The 19,703-nt window shown below is 41.8% G+C and overlaps 1 protein-coding gene across 2 annotated transcripts in view; it reads right to left on the reverse strand.

Moving 5' to 3' along the window:
* Positions 1–14,642: 14,642 nt before the first annotated feature.
* Positions 14,643–19,703, reverse strand: part of EHHADH (enoyl-CoA hydratase and 3-hydroxyacyl CoA dehydrogenase) — a 33,004-nt gene continuing 27,943 nt past the window's right edge. Inside the window, exon 7 of one of the 2 annotated variants that reach the window (XM_081137912.1) lies at positions 14,643–17,792. In XM_081137912.1, coding sequence (XP_080994038.1) covers positions 16,531–17,792 — 1,262 coding nt within the window. In that variant the 3' untranslated portion in view covers positions 14,643–16,530. The remainder of the gene's footprint in view (positions 17,793–19,703) is intronic. The other variant, XM_081137913.1, reaches the window with a different exon arrangement.

Genomic DNA, 19,703 nt, shown 5'->3' on the forward strand with positions numbered 1-19,703 from the left:
ACACAGGTTACACATGTGGAACTAGAATTCAGTTCTGGCTGGTTCCTGAACCCAGACTCTTTCCACCACACCAGCAGATCTCAATATCTATCAAGGCTGTGCAACCCCAGGGCCTGGGGTTATTGTAAGAAGCAGGCAAATCCATACATGTACCAAGTATTTTATGTAGACTGAAAATTTAATGTGATTTGCATATATGTGGAATGCTTTCCACATTATGTACATGCTGTTGTAGTTAATAAAATAAAGTCATTTAAAAGCACAAAATTTTACTTAATAGCTTTAATCATGTGTCCTTTCTTGATCAACAAATATGAAGGGTACAACTCTTATAAAAGCACTTGCAAAACTTTTACATTTAAAAGGCCCCTGGTGCTCAGAAAGGTAGAAAGTTCACTGTGAAACTGGTACAGTGGTCGAGCTCATGTTCTTTTTCCATAGGGCTCCAAATTCTCAAATAGTAGTCTCTAAAATGAGGGACTATAAAACATTTCATTGGGATAAAGGAAGACCACATCAGAAATTCTATTTATATTTATTTTGACCCTCACTTTTTAAAATGTCCATGTATGCTTATGTTTCATAAGGTGGCATGTGTATGTGATTATAAACAGGTACATATTGCATGGCATAACAGTTAAGAGCCTAGACTCTGGGGTCAGACTGCCTGGATTAAAATCTTGGGCTTGTCTCTGTGCGTCCTTGGGAAAAAATCTTTTCTATTCTTCAGTTTCCTTGTCTGTAAAATTGACGTAATAATAATACCTACCACATAGGGTTGTTGTGAGAATTAAATGAGTTAATACATGCAGAATATTTAGGACAGTAATCTGCAATAGTAAGTGCTGTGCGAGTTGTGTCTATGATAAACACAGTGATTGTTATGCATATATTAAGGTACATTCTGGGTGCATGTATTCTCTCTCTCTCCCTTTCTCTCTACCAAAAAAAAAAAAAAAAAAGGTATGGTCTTAAAAGTTTGACAGCTACTGCTTTAATTATTCTACTAACTATTGCAGAAGCAAAGAAACAAATGACCCTGGGCCGTCAGATCAAGATTCCTCCCCGGTGCCTCCTTCTGCTTAGCCAGCCTCCAGCCGCGGGACCTGGGCCAGCAGTGCCAAGTTGCCCAGCTCTCAAGAGTTAAGTGGGTGCTAACACGCTGGCATTATTTCTCTGCGCTGCCCTCCTGCCGGCCCTGCCCAGGCATGGGAGACAGACTTACACAGAGCCTTTCCTCTGATAACTGGGGGGTGGAGAGACCGAGAAACAAGGCTCCACTCACGGCACCTTCCCATCCCCTCGGAGCAGAAGAAAGGGGCCTGTGTGCTGGGGCTGCTCCCCCGCCAGCAGCCCAGCAGAACAGCTGCTGACCCCCTGCCCCTGAGCCCCGCAGGCCGCATCTCCAGGCTGCGGCACCGGCAGCGGGGACATCAGCTGCAGGGAGGAGAACGAAGTGCATCGAGTGTCCCCTGCTGCCTGCTTCCCTTCCCCTTCTGCTCTTCCCAGCCGCGGTCCCGTGGCCGTCGCCTTCCCGGGCCTCCGTGCCCTGAAGCGCAGAGGGCTGCTCCCGGCTGCCGCCATCCCACAGTCCCTCCTTCCTGAAGGGAAGTCCCTGAAGACCTTTGCAAAGTCCCAACCCCCACTGCAGGCTCCCCTTCTCTCCCTTTGGGTCTGCCTCTCCTTTGCTCAGATGGATTTACAACGTATGCAAATAACTGTAGGTGATTAAGCAAATGATTATGTAAATGGTGCCTTCCCTGTTCTCACCCCAATTCTGGTAACACTAGGAGAAAGGAACAATCATGATTGAATCCCGCCTTCCGGGACCACAGGGATGAAACCTGAGGGCATTATGCTAAGTCAAGTAAGTCAGACACAGAGAGACAAATACTGCATGATCTCACTTATACGAGGAAAAATCTACAGGAAACCAGACTTATAGAAACAGAGTAGACTGGTGGTTGCCAGGGTCCAGGAGGTGGGGAAATGGGTGAAGGTGGTCTAGTTATAAGAACGTAGGTGGTGCCTGTGTTCTGGGGGATCTAACGTACAGCATGGTGACATAGTTAACAATACTGTACTTATACATACTTGAAAGTTGCTAAGAGACTAGATCTTTTTAAAAAATATATCTTTATTGATTTCAGAGAGAGGAAAGGAAAGGGAAAGAGAAAAATAGAAACATCAACGATGAGAGAGTCATTGATCGGCTGCCTCCTGCATGCCCCCGACTGGGGATCGAGCCCGCAACCCGGGCATGTGCCCTGACCGGGAATCGAACCCTGATCGCCTGGATCCTAGGTCGACGCTCAACCGCTGAGCCACGCCTGGCCGGGCGAAAGTAGATCTTAAATGTTTTCAGCACAGGCACATACACACACACACACACACACACACACACACACATACACATACACATACACATACACACACACATACACATACACACACATACACATATGGTAACTATGTGAGGTGACGATGTGTTAACTAACTTTACTGTGTAATTGATTTGCAATATATACGTATATCAAATCATCATATTGTATAATCTAAACTTATATAATGTTATATGTCAATTATATCTCAAGGAAGCTGAGGAAAAAATGATTAAAAGATGGAAAATAGAATCAATATATAAAAGGGAAAGGAGCTGAACTTTAATCTAAAAAAGAAAATGTAATGGCTGCTTCACAGCAAGATTCCATTTCCACAGTGGAAATGGGATCTTTGACCCTCAAATTTCCATAAAACCCTGACATCCCTAGCAAATTGTAGACTCTAACTACCTGTATTTATTGTTTCCCCATTGAAATTAATGGCTCGTAGGAAATGTTCAAGTGGACTAATTGCTATTTTTACCAATAGCTCATACTATTATATTGGTATATACAGTCTGTATTATACATTGAAAAAAGTTCTGAGTTGTGTTGTGTGTGTTTTTTCAATCCTCACCCGAGGATATTTTTTCCATTGATTTTCAGAGAGAGTGAAAGAGAGAGAGGAGGAGAGAGAGAAACATCGATGTGGGAGACACATTGATTGGCTGCCTCCTTCATGAGCCTGACCAGGGCAGGGGACTGAAACTGCAACCCAGGTACATACCCCTGAGCAGGAATCAAACCCAAGACCCTTCAGGCTGATGCTCTAACCAGAGCCACACTGGCCAGGGCCTGAGTTTTTTAATAGACAAAATATCTTTGCAGAAAGGACCATAAATCCAACAGTTCAATTATTATTTTAAAAACTCTTGCCTGTATTTTAAAGAATTGATAAAGCTGGCTTTTCATGAACCTTTTAAGGATAAGCAATAGGATTTTTAACCAAAACAGTACTATAATAGTCACTCTTGTAGACTGAACAAAATCTATAAAAAATTATGCATATCTTATGTAATTTTTTAAGCCTGGGAAAGGTTATTGAAAGCCAAGAACATGATGATCACTGGAAATCTAATCATTTCAAGTGCTGCTGCAGCTGAAATTCTGTCTCCAATTTCCATCTACTCAGATTGTTTATTCTTTATTAAACTGACCCACATTACATCCATGCACAAGCTCTAGGAGTCCACAGAACATTTTGTCTAAGGTTATAAAAACAAATGTTACTAAAGAACCATCATTAAATATACAAATCATATTCTATTGCTTAGTTAAAAGTGGATTCCCAAATTGGAATTTTAAAGAAAACTTCTTAGCAGCACCATCTAGTGGGGAGTGCATCAAAAAACCTATTTTCATTATACCCCATTCTTGGAAAGATTTGTTTAAATTTTACTTAAAGTTTGTTCCATTTTCTGACATAGAGTTTAAATTATGAGATATTACAGAGAACCAGTTATATAACTTAAAATACAACGTTGTAGCAAAACTTATATTTTCTGCAACAGTATAGATTTCAAATTTTCATGCATTCAAATATCAAATACAGTATTCTTAAGTTTTGTATTTCTTTTTAAGTAATATTATTGTCTCAAATAAAGAGAATTTGTTAATTATACAACAAAATATAATTTTTTTAATCCTCAACCTGGGACATACTTAGAAGAAGGGAGAGAGAGAGAGAAACAGTCATCGGTTGCCCTCTGAATGTGCCCCAACTGGAGATCAAACCCACAACCCAGGTATGCGCCCTGACCAGAAATTGAACCAGCAACCTTGCAGTACACAGGACAGTGCTCAACCAACTGAGCCACTCTAGCCGGGCAACAAAATATAATTTTATTTTTAGTTCTTTGCAAGTATTTTTTAATATAAGTCACAAATGAGGAAAAATTTTATTGGATCATGTGTTCTATAGTTAGGGGTGGGTAGGGAAGACAAAAGTTAGGTTACCAATGGAAATTTAATTTTTACATCACCTATGTTAAGCTGTAGTAGATAGTTTTGAAATAGACAATGGGTGGGCAACCTTTTTACAGTTTTCCTTAAGTCTTTTTAAGATAGCCTGAGCTAATTCCCAGCACGCAGAACACAAGGTGTGATATTTTAGAATAGTTAGTCTCAGACAATGGGTAAATTAAGATTTTTTTTAATTATTGAATTTAATAATTGGTGACATTGGTTAATATAATTATATACATTTCAGGTGTAAAATTCTATAATACACCATCTGTATATTGTATAGTGTGTTCACCACCCCAAGTAAGATTTTTATTTCTTCAACAAATACATTGAACAGCTCCTGTGTACCAGGCACTGGTCTAGTTCTCAGACACAACATATAAAACACCCAACACGCCTGCTTTCAATGAGCTTACATTTGAAGAGGGGGCATAGAAAATAAAAATAAACAAATGTATAATGTGGCAGATAGTAATTATGCTATGGAGAAAATGTAGGGTCAAAGAGACGGAGTATGGGGAAGGGAATGGTTGCTATTGTATGTGGGTAGTCAGAGAAGGATCTCCTAACAAGGTGACATTGGACTGCTTCAAACATACGGAGAAAATGGAAGGAGCACACTGTGCAGATAACTGAGAAAAATGAGTTTTAGATAGAATAGGAAGTGCAAAGGCCCTGGGGTGGGAGGTTGCTTGGCATATTCAGAGAACACCCAGGAGGCCAGGTTGGCCAGAGCAGAATAATCTAAGCAGAGAACTAAGAGATGAAGTCAGAGATGTAGAGGGGCTAGTTCATATAGGGCCTTTGACCTTATAAAGAATCTTGTTTTTATTCTAAAAAAGATGGGAAACCACTGGAGAATTTTGAATAGAAGAATTGCTCTGCTGTTGTGTATTAACACAGTAGGCCATAGTAAATAAAGTAAGGGCTGAAGCAGGGAGCCCAGTTACAATTGCCTCAGGTGAGAGGTAATTTAGACCCAGGTGATAGCAGAGGAGGCAACGATAAGTAGTTGTATTTGGAACATATTTGCAAGTAGAGCCACCAAGATTTGCTGATGGATTAGATGTGAAGATGGAGGTAAAGAGGAGAGTCAAGGATGGCACTAAGGTTTATGTCCTGAGCAAATGGAAGGATGGAACTGCTATTTACTAAGAATGGAGCAGGCCATAGGTGAAACCTGTATTGGGGGAGACTGGCAGATATCAGGAGCTCAATTTTAAAAATGTTAAGTTTTCAATATCCATTAGACATCCAAATGTGAAGGTCAAGTATACAGTCAAACAGGGAAGAGGTCCAGGCTGAAGGTGTGGATTTAGGAGTCTTCAGCCTGCAGGTGATTTAAAGCCCTGAAGACAAATGAGATCACCAAGAGGGCAGGTATACTGAGCTAAAGTCTGGGTGCTGGGGCCTTCCAGCATTTAGAGGAGAAAGAGATAAACCAGCAGGGAAGGCTAGAAGGAAGCTGGCGAGGGGAAGGAGGTCACAGTCGTGGTACCCCGGAGTCAGGTGAAGCGAGATTTCTAAGAGGGAACAATGACTGAGTCAGGAAGGGTGGGAACCAGGAACTGACCGTTGGATTGAGCCGTAAAGGAGGCACTTGGCGACCTTGGCAAAAGTAGTGTTGGTATTCTGGGGGGGGGGGTGGTACAAGCCTGACGGAAGTAGGTTCACGGGAGAATGAGAGGGAAACTATAGGAAACAATAAGAATAATTAACTTAGAAGTTTTGCTGTGAAGGAAAGAAGAGAAAAGCACTGGTAGCTGGAAGTGGAGATGGGATCAAGATTTTTTCCCAGATAGGAGAGATTTTCTTAAATAAGCTCTCTTTTAGATGGAAAAAATTACAGCTGGTTGGAAAGGAGCCATGGAGAGAGGGAAGTTGAAGCAGAAAAAAAGAGGAGAGGATTGCTGGGAGAGCGTATGTGCATGGGTGACAGTGGATGTGTCCAGAGCCCAGTGGAGGGGCTGGGTGGGGACAGGCGCACAGACGGCTCATTCACAGAGCTAGGAGGGGAGGCAGGATAAACGGGCACAGCCGCAGAGAGGGGTAGATGGATTGGTGGGCATTAATTTTTTAGTGGCCACTCCCTCCTCTGAATTCTAGCACTAACAGTCTACATTACTCACTTGGCATGTCACACATTCTATTATCGTTTCTCTGGTTTTGAGTCTCATCTCTGCCCCCCCCCCTTTCCTCATGATACTTCATCGGCTTCCAGAAAGGGTCTGAGACAACTTAAATGCAACAGAGAATTATTTAAAACTACTTAGCTAAGGGCTTCAGGGAGAAAGGGGGGATATATACGTGGTTCAGGGCTGCTGCAGCTGTATGCGGAGGTCTGTTTCATTCTCAGGGGCAGTGTTATCGAGTCTGCCAAGTTACCGTCCCTAAAACCACATCCTCCGACCTGGCCTCTACCACTAAGAAAGGTGATATTTGTTTTATTTCTCAATTTATTCAGAAGCTGGCTGGTGAAGCCATTCATCGGAGACTCCCTTGAACACCCTAGGAATTTAGCCCAGGAAGACAAAGGAATATTCAGGGAACGTTTTACAACTCAAGGAGATTTTGCCGATGCAGACTGTGAATTCTAGAGGACTCGGGGAGGCTTTGTAAAGTTGAGGAAGACAAGGCTTCAGATTAGGAGATGTACAGAGATGTACAGGGATGAGTCCTGGTGATGAGGAATGGCTGAGAGTTTTGAGCTTTTTGTGGTGAATGATCTAAACAGAGATAAGATATGATGAGAGCAGTACAGAAAGTCTACAAGGCAGAGCTGTATATTGGAGGCTGTGATGAAATGCCCAGACCCCCCCCCCCCCCCCGCCCCCAGTACCCAGGCACCTATTTCCCCAGCTGCTGGGAGTATTGGTTTCAGGAGAAGCTAAAGATCTGAGTCCTTCAAGGACTTTTGACCTTGGCTGAAGGTAGATGCCTTGTCCAAGGCCATGCTTCCCTCCACTCCTCCCATATCCAAAAGTAAGTGAAGGTGGAGATAGAAAGGCTGAATTCCCTTGCCTCAATTCAGGCCATCTCTGAAGGGCTGTTTGGGCCTCAGAGCTCCCCAAGGGTCCGCTGAAATTTCTGCTGTATCTGCCTCAGAGTTCAACTCCTTCTGCTCAATCATGCTTTCTTCATTCCCTTACAGGTGTTGTTCCCAGAGGCACTCGCCAGTAGATCTCCTGCACAAAAACATCTACCTCAGAGTCTTTTTCCTGGGGAACTCAGTCTATGACAATTGCTAGCAGAAGTGGTCCTAGGAACCAAACTCTAAAATGGGATTTTGGAGCTGGATCACGAACCAGCCAAGCAGCAATGAATACAGCGGTCAGTGGGGTATCAGTAGCTCCTAGAATGCTGTGACTGCACAACAGCTAAAACTTTCATCAATGGAGAAGTTAGGATGGGTATCCTTAGGAGCTAATGAGAGCAATATCTCAGGCATTTGAGAGGTTTATAGGAAACTGTAATTACATGGAGTCAGATGGTTCTTGCTGGGGGGCTATTTCTGCATTAGAGAAACACAATAAAAGGTGTGAAGGTGACTAATTACCAACGTGAGGCGAACTGTGAAGACTGTGAACATCAGAACACTTCCCTAGCAGCATATAAAACACTAATCTGTAGTCACAGGGCAGAAAAGGCAGAGGGTCAGGCTCAGGAATTAATTACAAGGGAAGGGAAATGAAGTTCCAGAGAGGGTGGGATTCTCTTGGCAATTCTGCTCTGCCAAGGTTAGGGCCTTGCGTGGGAAGAAGTGAGACACTGTGACTTATAATTAGAACATCTGAGTCAATGAATTTGAAAATTTCAAGTTCTGAGATTCCCCTAAATGCTTTGGGCCTGCAGAAGAGGCTCACCCCATCCTTGCTGAAGACTTGTGCTCCCCACTTGTTCAAAGACAATTCCAAGGCTTCTGTCTTGCAAGATACATGCCCAGCTTAGAAAATACCACCCCCTCACACACACACCAGAACAATAATCAGAGTTAACTCACAAAATAACTCATTCGGGGAAGGGCTGAGATTACTAAGGGAGGGAAGGGTTTATTTCCTCAAGGAGCTGTAGGACCTAGCCAACACATATCAGCAGAAGCCTGGAAAGTATGCTTGGGCGCTGGATCAAGGGGGACAGGACGTAAATTTTGGTAGGGAAAATTTATCATTACGGAAACACTCTTCATGATACAGAACTCAATGCCCAGGCGAAGACTCTGGGACACATTACTAACACATTGCTAGGTTAGCTCTCGGAGGCTTGGAGAAACTGATGGCACACTTAGTAAAACAGAAATGCCAGAACTGTCATGGCCAATGGTGGAAGGAGGAATCAAAAGACTCAGAGAGCCCGGCCAGCGTGGCTCAGGGGTTGAACATCAACCTAGGATCCAGGAGATCGAGTTTCAATTCCTGGTCAGGGCACATGCCCAGGTTGTGGGCCTGATTCCCAGTAGGGGGACTGCAGGAGGCAGTGGATCAATGACTCTCATCATTGATGTTTCTATCTCTCTCTCTCCCTCTCGCTTCTTCTTTCTGAAATCAATAAAGATTTTTTTTTTTTTTTTTAAAGACTCAGAGAAGTGACTGGAGGTAAGAATATATGAGCAATGGCAAATAGTTTGGATGATTGATTGGTCAGGGTCTGGACAGAGAAATATTAGAAGACAAGGGACAGCAAGAACTGGGGAATTGGGGGATGGACCTATGCGAGTAGGCACAAAGTGTGAAGAGGCGTGCATCACATGTTAGTGCCATCCAGGAAACATCTACCCCAGAAGATGAATTAAGAAACCAAGTAGATAGAGTGGCCAGGCTAGCTAACATCAACCAGGCACTATTCATTGCCTACCTTAGAACTGGCACAAGCGGCACATGAACAGAGTAGGCTTGGTTGAAGGAACGGAAGCTATACGTGAGCCCAACAGAATGAGCTCCTTCCCACTCGCCAAGGCTGATCTAGTTGCAGAATGAACAACTTGCCCAAATGCTGTACTGTCCTTCAAGGAGAGCAACCATCCACTCGGTGGTAAGTCGCTTACATCAGAACTCTTTGGTCAGTAGGCCAGTGATTCCTCTTGACTGGAATTGACATATGTTCCACGTGAGAGTTTTCCTTTCTTGGCTGCAGGGCTTCATTTCCAAGGACCTAGAGAAGATCTGAGCCAGTAAGACAAGAGCCTACATAATACTGCATCAGAACAAAGGCCACACTTTAAAACAAAGGTAGTGCTGAGGTGGGCATATGACCGTGGATTTCCTACTCTGATCACATCCTATACTGCCCAGAAGCTACCAGCTTCCCTAACCGAGTAATGGGATATCTCTTTGAAGGTACCACTAAGGTGCCAGCTTGGAGATGATATCCTGTGTGGACGGGGTGCCATCCTTCAGGATGCAGTTTACACCATAAATAAATAACCATTATACATATGGTGTTATGCTCCTTATGGTTAAAATAGAAGGTTATAGGAACCAAACACTGGAAGTAGAAGTGGCCTCATTTATCATCACTGCCAGTGACCTACTTGGAAAATTTTGCTTCCTGTACCAGCAACTAACACTCTGAGATCCAGAAGTCGTGGTTCTTAGAGGTGAAATGCTTTCACAAAGGACATAGTGAGAGCCTTTTTTAAAGCTCTATGTGCCATTCAGTCATTTCTGGCTTTTTGTGCCAAGGAAAGGAGTCACGATGCTGGCACAGGTAATTGACCCTGATCACAGGAGGAGGCAGGACTACAGCTAAAACATCATCAAGGCGATAGAGAAACATAACTGACATAATTAACAAGCTTGATTTTGGAATCCCATATTTATCAAACAGAATGCATAGGTAGAGTATTTATAAAAATTAATGACATGCAAAACAAAAGAAGTTTATTATACAAATATCAGAGAGTTGTTAGCATATGGATCACTGGTTTCCAAACATTTTTTATCATGCTCTTCATTGCTGCAGTTTGGGTTCCCTGGGAAGCAGACTCTGAGGTGGAGATTAGTGAAGAGAGTGTTTAGGGAGTGCTCTTGGGATTAACACCTGTGAAATCGAAGGGAAAGAAGCCGGAATGAGCAGAGGGAGAAGTTGAGCTGCAATGCGATACTCGGCACAGTGTCACTGGGAGCTCCAGGGCTGTCAGCCCTTCAGAGCTGGGGCAAGAGGATCAGGCACTTACACCCCTGCACTGAGCAGTCATTGGATACAAGCTGCCTTTGGAAGACATTGTATCCTTGAGCAAGGCCATTCCCAAAGAAGGCCATTTTTCTGGCAGCATTCCTCACAGCCGTGAGAATAAATCTTTCTTTCCCAAACGAGGATCGAGGTAGTACATCACGTAAATTTTTAGTATACATCTCTAATATGTAGGATGTTTACAATGTATATATTTGTGCAACAATATTGACATATGTGCACATTATAAAACAATAAAATAGAAATGTATAAAAGATGAGATAATGAAATAAACAACACATTAAAACATTTTGTTAATAGGTGATGGTTTCATACTATTGGCTTCATCATAAAGGGTAGGTTATAAATCAGTAATTCTAATAACCCTGATAATTTCAAAAACTTTTGGCAAACTTCTTGCCAAATCTGACTAAATCATTCTACCTTGTAATGGGCCTGACAAAAAGCTGATCTCAGAACTACCAGCTCCGCCATTTTCTGGTTGGTTGCTTGCATTATTTGTATTGTCTGCAACTATGCTTTCTTTCAAGGAATCTTTTGTGAGGGTTAATTAAGTGTAATTAAATAATTTAGTCTAAATATCTGCTTAGCCCTGAATGCATAATTTGCAATATTTCTCAATATGCTGAAAGCGAAGGAAAGAGGGAAGACGCCACTGTCAACCTGTCTGCGTTTTGGAACTCACCCTCTCCCCCGAGGACACTTCACTCCTGACCGATGACTGTCTGAGGACAGCGGCATCCATATGTACATGGAATGTTAATTTCTTATTTTTTAGACAGAAAAAATATTTTTTAGGTAGTAATAGTAGTTCTAAACATTTTCTGTCTGCACCCCTAGGATCATCTTTCATTGCCTTGGGTAGAGGCACCCCATTTTGGAGATCTCTGATCTAGGGAGCAGAGGGTTGGTGCACCCCAGATTCAGCACCTCTGTTTTGGTCAGGCTGAGAGATACTGCTTCTCAAATTACTCTGCCTTTGTGCCATTGCTGAGCATCTTTTCTTCTGATAATATGTACTGTCTTTGTGAGTGTTTTTATCTCTAAGTAGGAGTCAATTTGAGGTTCGAGCAGGCCTGTGAACTGCTTCCTACTAGATGTTGATTTAAAGTCCTATTCTCAGGTTCTTACTGGTGTCTCCATGAACTGCCAACAACAATTAAATGTGAAACATCACATAAAAATTTAAAAGTAATTCAACATGGAGTTGAAAACCACATCACACTGGCAAAAAAATTTTTCTTAAAAAAAAAGAAATCCTGTTTAATAATGAGGCTAGATTCTCAAACCTGTGCATCAGAATTACCTATGACACTGAGGAAAACAAAAGCAAATACAAAAACAAAAAAAGCAACCACCACTAAATCTTGGACCCCACCTGCATCAGTTAGGGTTATGGGCAGCTGCGAGTATTTAAACACATACAGTAGCACTGGCTTACCCAGGATAGGAATTGATCTCTCTCACATAAATGACTATTGGAAGGCAGAGGGGCAAGAGGCCCTCAGGGACCAAGCCCTTCATAGCCCTCTGTATGGTGTATGGGAACATGGGCCCCTCCCAAGCTCCAACTCCCCCTCCCACCCTGCGGGAATACAGTGAGGCCATCTGGAAGCAGAGTGTAAGCAGGCTTGGGAGCCGGCGCAGCTCCTCAGTCAAGGGAGAAACTGCTTCTGAGTGTGAGCCGGGACTGCAAAGAAACAGCTTGCATTTTGATTTCACACCACCACCCTGCATGCCCTGTTTGCTTTGTTTTCTGTATAACCCTATACTGGGAAAGTTTGGATTGTGGAAACTTTACTGCCCTTCCCCTCCCCCTCCCCCAGATATGATAGAAACTTTACTGGCTGCTTCCCCTTCCTCCCCCTGGTGTGCACCTAAGTCCTAATAGACCCATGTCTTTCACAGCTAGTCCTCCAGCTGATTTCTTTGGAATTGACAAACAACATGCTGAAGTTTTCTCAGACCTCGGCTCTTTGCATAACACCCTCCATTCTGCCATCCCTAGGGCATCACTTTTGTCCTCGTGGCCCAGTACAGTGGGTCAAACTCCTGCCATCACATCTGTGTTCCAGGCAGCAATATCGAGGATAGACAAAAAAGAAAGTCAAGAATGTGCACCATCTGACTCTCAAGGTAGGTCCTCGAAAACTGCCACAGGACACTTCCACTTATATCTTGTTGTCTGGATCTTAGTCACATGTTCACAACTGGATGCAAGAGAAGCTGACAAATATATTTTGAGCAACCAAATGCTCATCTAAAAATCTGGAAGTTTATTACTGCAGAAGAGAAACATTGGGGTTACAGCCAACAGTCTCTGGCAAAATGTACAAATCAACAGCTCTCTGGGCCCCAGCAGGCTTCAGGAATCCAGTGCACTTATGACTTGGTTGGAGAAGGTTTTGCCCTAACTCATCCCAAGGTTCTCACCTTATGGCTAGAATTAGCAAGTGCTCCTGTTAGCACTGCTTCCTCTCAGAGAAGGCGGAATAACCCTAACTGGGAAATATGTGCACAAGACAGATTACATCAGCTCTGCTTGTGGCATTTTATCAGGTGCTTTCAGGTACTCATTCTGCCCGGCTATTTTAAGTTTAGGGAAAGGGAAAGGGAAATATTACAACTGAAATGCTCTGAAATTCCTTGAACAAGAATTAAAAGTTCTATGCAATCGCTCTCATGTTTTTCTTTCTCCTGGTGCTGGGGGGGGGGGGATCCTAAGAACAGACAAGGTGTAATCTTTCTAAAAATGTGGTCCCATTGGGGACATCAATCTAAATGGAGACTTTCCCTCTACTCTTGTTAACTAACTTTTGTTTAGAAAGGTACTTAGAGCAATAAACAGCAGAGAGAGTTTTGGGCTTGAAGTTTGTATACAACATGCCCTGGAAACAATACTGGGGTTTACACAACTCTAGGAGATGCTATTCACATTATTTCTATGACCACAGTATGAAATGGTGTCCCTCAGAGTTGTGTAATGCAGTTGTCCTGCCAGAAAACTGTGTAAGTTGTCTGTTAATCTCGAAATATATATATATAAGCCGGGAAAATAAGCAGATGGCACTGATCATCCCAAGGGTAGTCAAAGACTTGTTCTCGTGGAGAGCTGCTTTTAAACATAGTTCAGTGAACTTGATTTATATTAATCTCATCAGTGGCAGCCAAAAGGACTAGAACAATCTAGTGAACCCACAATATTTCTGATTTATAGGGGTCTATTTTAAGGGCAGATGTGAGACCCCAGAAATTCCAGGTACCTACAGTATGTAGAGTATGATCTGCATGTGCCATCCTGTAACATTGCTAATCAGGGGAGTTTAGGGTCCCTCACTTTATCGCTCTCACACACACCTGCTCCTGCCGGAAATGAGTAAGTAGGTAGCAACTGCAGCTGCACAGTGTCATTACTGATTTAAGTGACATCATTAGTCTCATCTTTAAAGCTGGAGTATTATGGCAAAGCTTCAAGTGTGCTTCTAATATATCGTTCTCATCAGAGTGAATTACCATTAGAATACATTTTTAAAATGTCATTCAGAAGCTTTTTTTAAAAAAAATAGGTAGCTTTAAAATTATTAACAACAACAAAATAAGCCTTTTAAGCAAGTGCGTTTTCAAGGATGAGATAGTATATGCTGGAAAGGTTTCATTATATTGTTTTATGAGGACCCAACAAATTAGAATTAGGTTTGCCTCCTTTGATATAAAATAAAAATAAACTTATATTTCTTCTTCCCGTTTTACTTATATATAAAGTGTTCGTCTGTAACCTTTATTGGATCATAAACACTTATGAGAATATGGTATCTGCTAAGAAATGCATTCAGATACATACACACAAACATTAGCATAAAATTTCAGGGATTATTAACTCATAAAACCTATTCATAGACACTCTACTCTCAAAGCCCTGATATAGAAGATAGTGTAGGGTAAAAATGAATTTTAAGAACTCAAAATAAAATCCACTAAAGGTCTAAAGAAGAAAAAGTTAGTGTGTGTGTGTGTGTGTGTGTGTGTGTGTGTGTGTGTGTGTTTATATTAATTTGAAAAGAATTCACTTTGGAGACAAAGTTACTACTTTCAGGAATCTTTTCTATTGATGTCTTTAATTTCAAGGACAAATTATATAAACTCCAGCAATATACATCTTAAAAATTATTCTAAATTGGACTGCAATTCAAGGCCCACTTTAGGGGGGTATTTTGTATTTTTGTTGTTTTTACAATGAAAAGCGTAGTATATTCATTCAAGATTTCTCTATCAGAACTTTTGATAGTTTTGTTTGAGTTCACAGGTGAAAATATTGTGAAAACAGCATCACACTGAAGGATAACAACCTGAGCCCATTTATTTATTAAAAACTTTATTGAGATCCATAATTAAACACCATAAAATTAATCCATTTAAGGTATACAACTCAGTGGTTTTTAGTAGAGTCACAGACTTATGTAATCATCACAATAATTTCAAAACATTTTCATTAACCCTAAAAGAAATCCTATACCATTCCTCACCCCAAATCATTCCAGCCTTAGGCAGCCTCTAATCTGCTTCCTGTTTCTATAGATTTGCCTATTCTGAACATTTTATATAAATGTTCACACAGTATGTGGCCTTTTGTGATTGGGTTCTTTCACTTAGCAAAATATTTTCAAGACATTTTGTAGCATGTATCAGTACTTCATCTCTTTTTATGGCCAAATATTTTATTGTATGGCTACTCCACACTTTGTTTATCCATCCATCAGTGATGGACATTTCATTTGTTTCCAATTTGGGCTATTATGAATAATTCTGCTCTAAACATTTGTGTACAAGTTTTTGTGTTGACCAAGCCCTCAACTGTTAACCACACAAAACATTAAATGAGAAGTCTTATAATTATAACAAAATTATACAAAATTTGTTTTGTAACAATTTTAGATTTTTCAAGACTCAACCATTTTCACATCCAACATCATAAAGGCTTATCATGACAGGAAAACTAGCATCGTTACAGAATCTAAATCTAACACAGAATCAGAGGAGGTTAGATGTTCTCCAAGATCCCTTCTCACACTAAGTCAACAACCTACTGCTTACTATCTATTATTTTTCCGTGAACAGAAGAGTAAAGAAAGACCAAGACATCCCCTCATCTTGAGGAAACTATCAACAAACAATAGAGTCCCTTGCAGGCAACAAGCACAACTGTGCACATGCGTGACTGGGCCTCAGACAGGAGCAATATGTTGAACACGACTCGTCAAGCTACTCTGAGTTCCCCATTCTGGTCTGAAGTACTTGGACCCTCAGCAGTTTCCAACTGTGTCTTGCCTACAACTTCAACTCTGTTCTGTCTTTGATACCCTGCCTCTCCTTGGGCAGTTTTTCATGTTCACCGACAGAGACCCTCACTGCTGACTCTACCCTGCCAACTATCTCCACTCCACCTCCGAGACTATTGACTGAACTTCGTCACAGGTATCTATGCTGGATTAATGCCCGTCTGGGCTCTAGGTCTGCCAAGTGCTGTGCAAGATGCTCAGGGGAGGCACAATGAATGTTTGTTGAATGAAGGATCCATGAGATTTCCTATCAGTGCTATGTGTGTGAGTCTGACAGGAGTCAAAATTAATTTATAACTTAGTTGCTTTTATCAGTTATTAATTGATTACATATTTCTCCAATGATAAAGGCACTTGGGAACTTCAACTTATTCCTGAGGCTCTCTTCTCAGCTGTTAAGGTATTAACATGAGTTTATTCATTGAGATTGAAACAGTTTATCTGATAGGGACAGATTCAGAGGCATAGGAAGCACATCAGTGACTATGTGACCCATTAGAATCATCAGACAGAAGACCCAAAGAGGAGGCTTAGCTGATTATTTCTTTAACTTTGTATTTCAGAGCATTCTTAATTTGGACCTTTGGACTTAATGTCAATAAAATTCAGGGAGCGTTACCTGATGCCAGCATGTGAAGTGCATAACCTGAAAGGCCGAATCACAATTTACTGATGGGGGGTCCTGCCAAGCTTTGCCATTCTTTCAGAGGAGGATTTCCTTGGGAAGCCAATTTTTTCAGATAGTCACAAGGCTCTAGTTGGGGAATATCAGGATTCTGCCTGTAATATTTCTGCAACTTCTCTAGCACTGTGGGCAACCCAACTGTGGAGGCATAAAACATGGGCCCACCCTTGTGCCTTGGCCATCCATACCCATGTAAGTAGATAACATCAATGTGCTCTGGGCTAGCAGCTATCCCATCTTCCAAGATACGGAATGCTTCATTAATGAGTGAATATAAACAACGCTCAAGAATCTCATCCTTGCTAATGACACGTGGTTCAATGCGATACGTTTCCCTGTACTGTGACAGAAATTTGGAAATCCAGGGATCAGGCTTGTGAATCCTGCCCAATGGCTTGTCATATTGGTACCAACCCTTACCTGTCTTCTGGCCAAATCGTCCTGATTCGCAGAGCATATCAGGAATTGGGCAGTATCTCCTGCTGCCTCGCTTTCGGGCAGGAGTCCCTGGAGGCAGTGTAGGTCCAGTAAGACCTTGCCCCTTCCGAGACTTCCAACCCACATCTAACCCAGCAAGATCAGATACCCTAAAAGGTCCCATTTTGAAACCAAAGTCTTCCAGCACCTCATCTATCTCCTCTGGCTTACTGCCATCTTCTAACAAGAAATATGACTGATTGTAATAAGGATTCAACATTCGATTCCCAACAAATCCAAAACAGTTGCCTACAACTACTCCAAATTTTTTAATCTTTTTTGATAAGTTCATAACAGTGGCAATAGTAGTGGGGGAAGAGTATCGGCTGGGAATAACCTCTAACAACTTCATGACGTGAGCTGGGGAGAAGAAATGGGTGCCAATGACCAAGTGAGGACGATCAGTGGCTGAGGCAATCTCATCAATGTCCAGGGCTGATGTGTTGGTGCACAAAAAAGCTTCTGGCTTGCACACAGCTGACAGTTGAGCAAAGACCTGCTTCTTCAGGCTCATTTCCTCGAACACTGCTTCAATGACTAAATCCACACTACTTAGCTCCTTCATAGATGTAGTTAACCTGGGTTTTGGTCCTGACAAAGTGTGGCCACTCTGCTGCATTTTGGATCCTTCCTTTTCCAAGATGGAGATTATTATCCTGTTTGCAGTTTCTAGCTGCTTCTTGTCTGATTCTACGGCAATCACAGGAATCTTGGCTTTTGCAAGAGAAATGACAATGCCTCGGCCCATTGTTCCCAGGCCTGTAAATAAGAGTAAAGGAGATAAAAATGATTCAATGGTATTGAGAACTGGAAAATTACTCAGTGGATTCAAGGCTTCTGTGGAAATGTGGTGAAAAGGTGAGATGTCAAATGTCAGGGTAAGGAAAAGCCCTATATTGAGGCCATTGATGTGGGTCATAGAAGTGAAGTGAGGCGCATGTCACTGGATCTGAGGAGGTAAAGGAACCTCAAGCGGCAGGGCTCCAGGAACTGTCCACACAGACGATGGAGACAATCAGGATGGCAGCAGGATTTAGGCCCAATTGGATAACTGTGAGCAGGTACCGAAACTGTCAGCAAATGCGAGTGAGCAATGACAGTAATGAGGAGGGATAGAGAGACTGAAATAGATGGCAGGACCACAGAGGAGACTGTCCTGAAAGGAACAATGGCCTGAAAGAGGAATTGGCAGTGACGCTGAGGTCCATGAAGTATGGGAGAAGCAGTACCATTCTCTTGAGAGGGCTGCAGGAGAAGCAGGTGCCCAGGGTAAGCCAGGATTCAAGTAGAAGACAGATGAGGGAGCCATTAGTGAAGCAGGTGAGGCTGTAGGAAAGTTCCAGAGGGCACAGGGCGCAGGGGGAGACTGCATCACAAAGATGAAACGCAGAGCAGTGTGGGGATGAACACAAAGAAGGTGAAACAACCGAACTCAGTTTATTTCTATCCATGTTGTCTTCTGTATGTTTAAAACATGTTTTTTTTCCTCAAATACTTTTCAGAGCAATGTGGCGTATACTTAAAAAAAAACCACGAACTTCAATCTTTTAAACATTCCATGCCAGATTACCCGAAGCCTTTTTTAAAAGGCTAACAAAGGAGAAATAGGGAATCTCTCAAACAATGGTTAACAAGCAATACCGATAAACTTGTTTGGCTATTATTTTGCATTAGTTACTCTTGACTTGAAGGAATATAGGGAAGAAGAAACAAGTAGGTATACAACCAGAAACAAATACTGATGTTGCTGAAAGATTACAAAAAAAGGAACACTCATAATTTCTTTGTCACACTATTTATCCGCCTCCTTAAGAAATCATAAGTGAGCATTCGGTGCTGGAAGGAGGACAATGTGTTTGTATTAAAGACATACCATTTTATAACTAGCAATTTGCACAGCTTAATCCCTTCCCCCTTTTCACCCATCTCCCAAAGCCCCTCCCATTTGGCAGCCATCAAAATGTTCTCTGTGTCTATGAGTTTGTTTCTGTTTTACATGTTCATTTATTTTGTTTTTTAGATTCTACATATATGTAAAATCACATGATATTTGTCTTTCTCTGTCTAACTTGTTTTAGTTAGCATAATACCCTCTGGGTCCATCTATGTTGTCGCAAACGGTAAGGTTGCATTCTTTTTTATGACTGAGTAGTATTCCATGGTATATAGTATGTACCACTATGGTTGGTGTCAGATGGGTACTAGATTTATCAGGGTTATTACTTTGTAAGTTATATAAATGTCTAATCACTATGTTGTACACCCGAAACTAATACAATATTGTATGCCAAATGTAATTGAAAATTTTAAAAAGACATACTATTTTATACTAAAACTTGACTGAGATAACAGATTAAGAAGATGTATAGAGTGGGCTCTTTCCCTCCAGGTTGGGTAGGGTGCTAAAGAACTGGGTGAGGGTTAAGAAAGTTGATGCTTTTAGTAAACTATGAACCTCTTTCTGCAAAAGATTGTACATGAACTGAAACATATAACATTTTGATTCCCATTTCACAGGGTTTAAAATCCACAAAAGACCATTCTTGGGCCAAGACGAAGAGCGAGTGAAGCTTAGAAAAGTGGCCCAAAGAGATCAATCAGAGAGCTAGCTTCTGAGGAAAGAAGGCATTTATTTGGGAAAATTCCAGGTGTCAAAAGTAGGGAAGCTCT

Source organism: Miniopterus schreibersii (assembly GCF_964146895.1).
Source record: "Miniopterus schreibersii genome assembly, chromosome: 5".
NCBI classification, from domain to species: domain Eukaryota; kingdom Metazoa; phylum Chordata; class Mammalia; order Chiroptera; family Miniopteridae; genus Miniopterus; species Miniopterus schreibersii.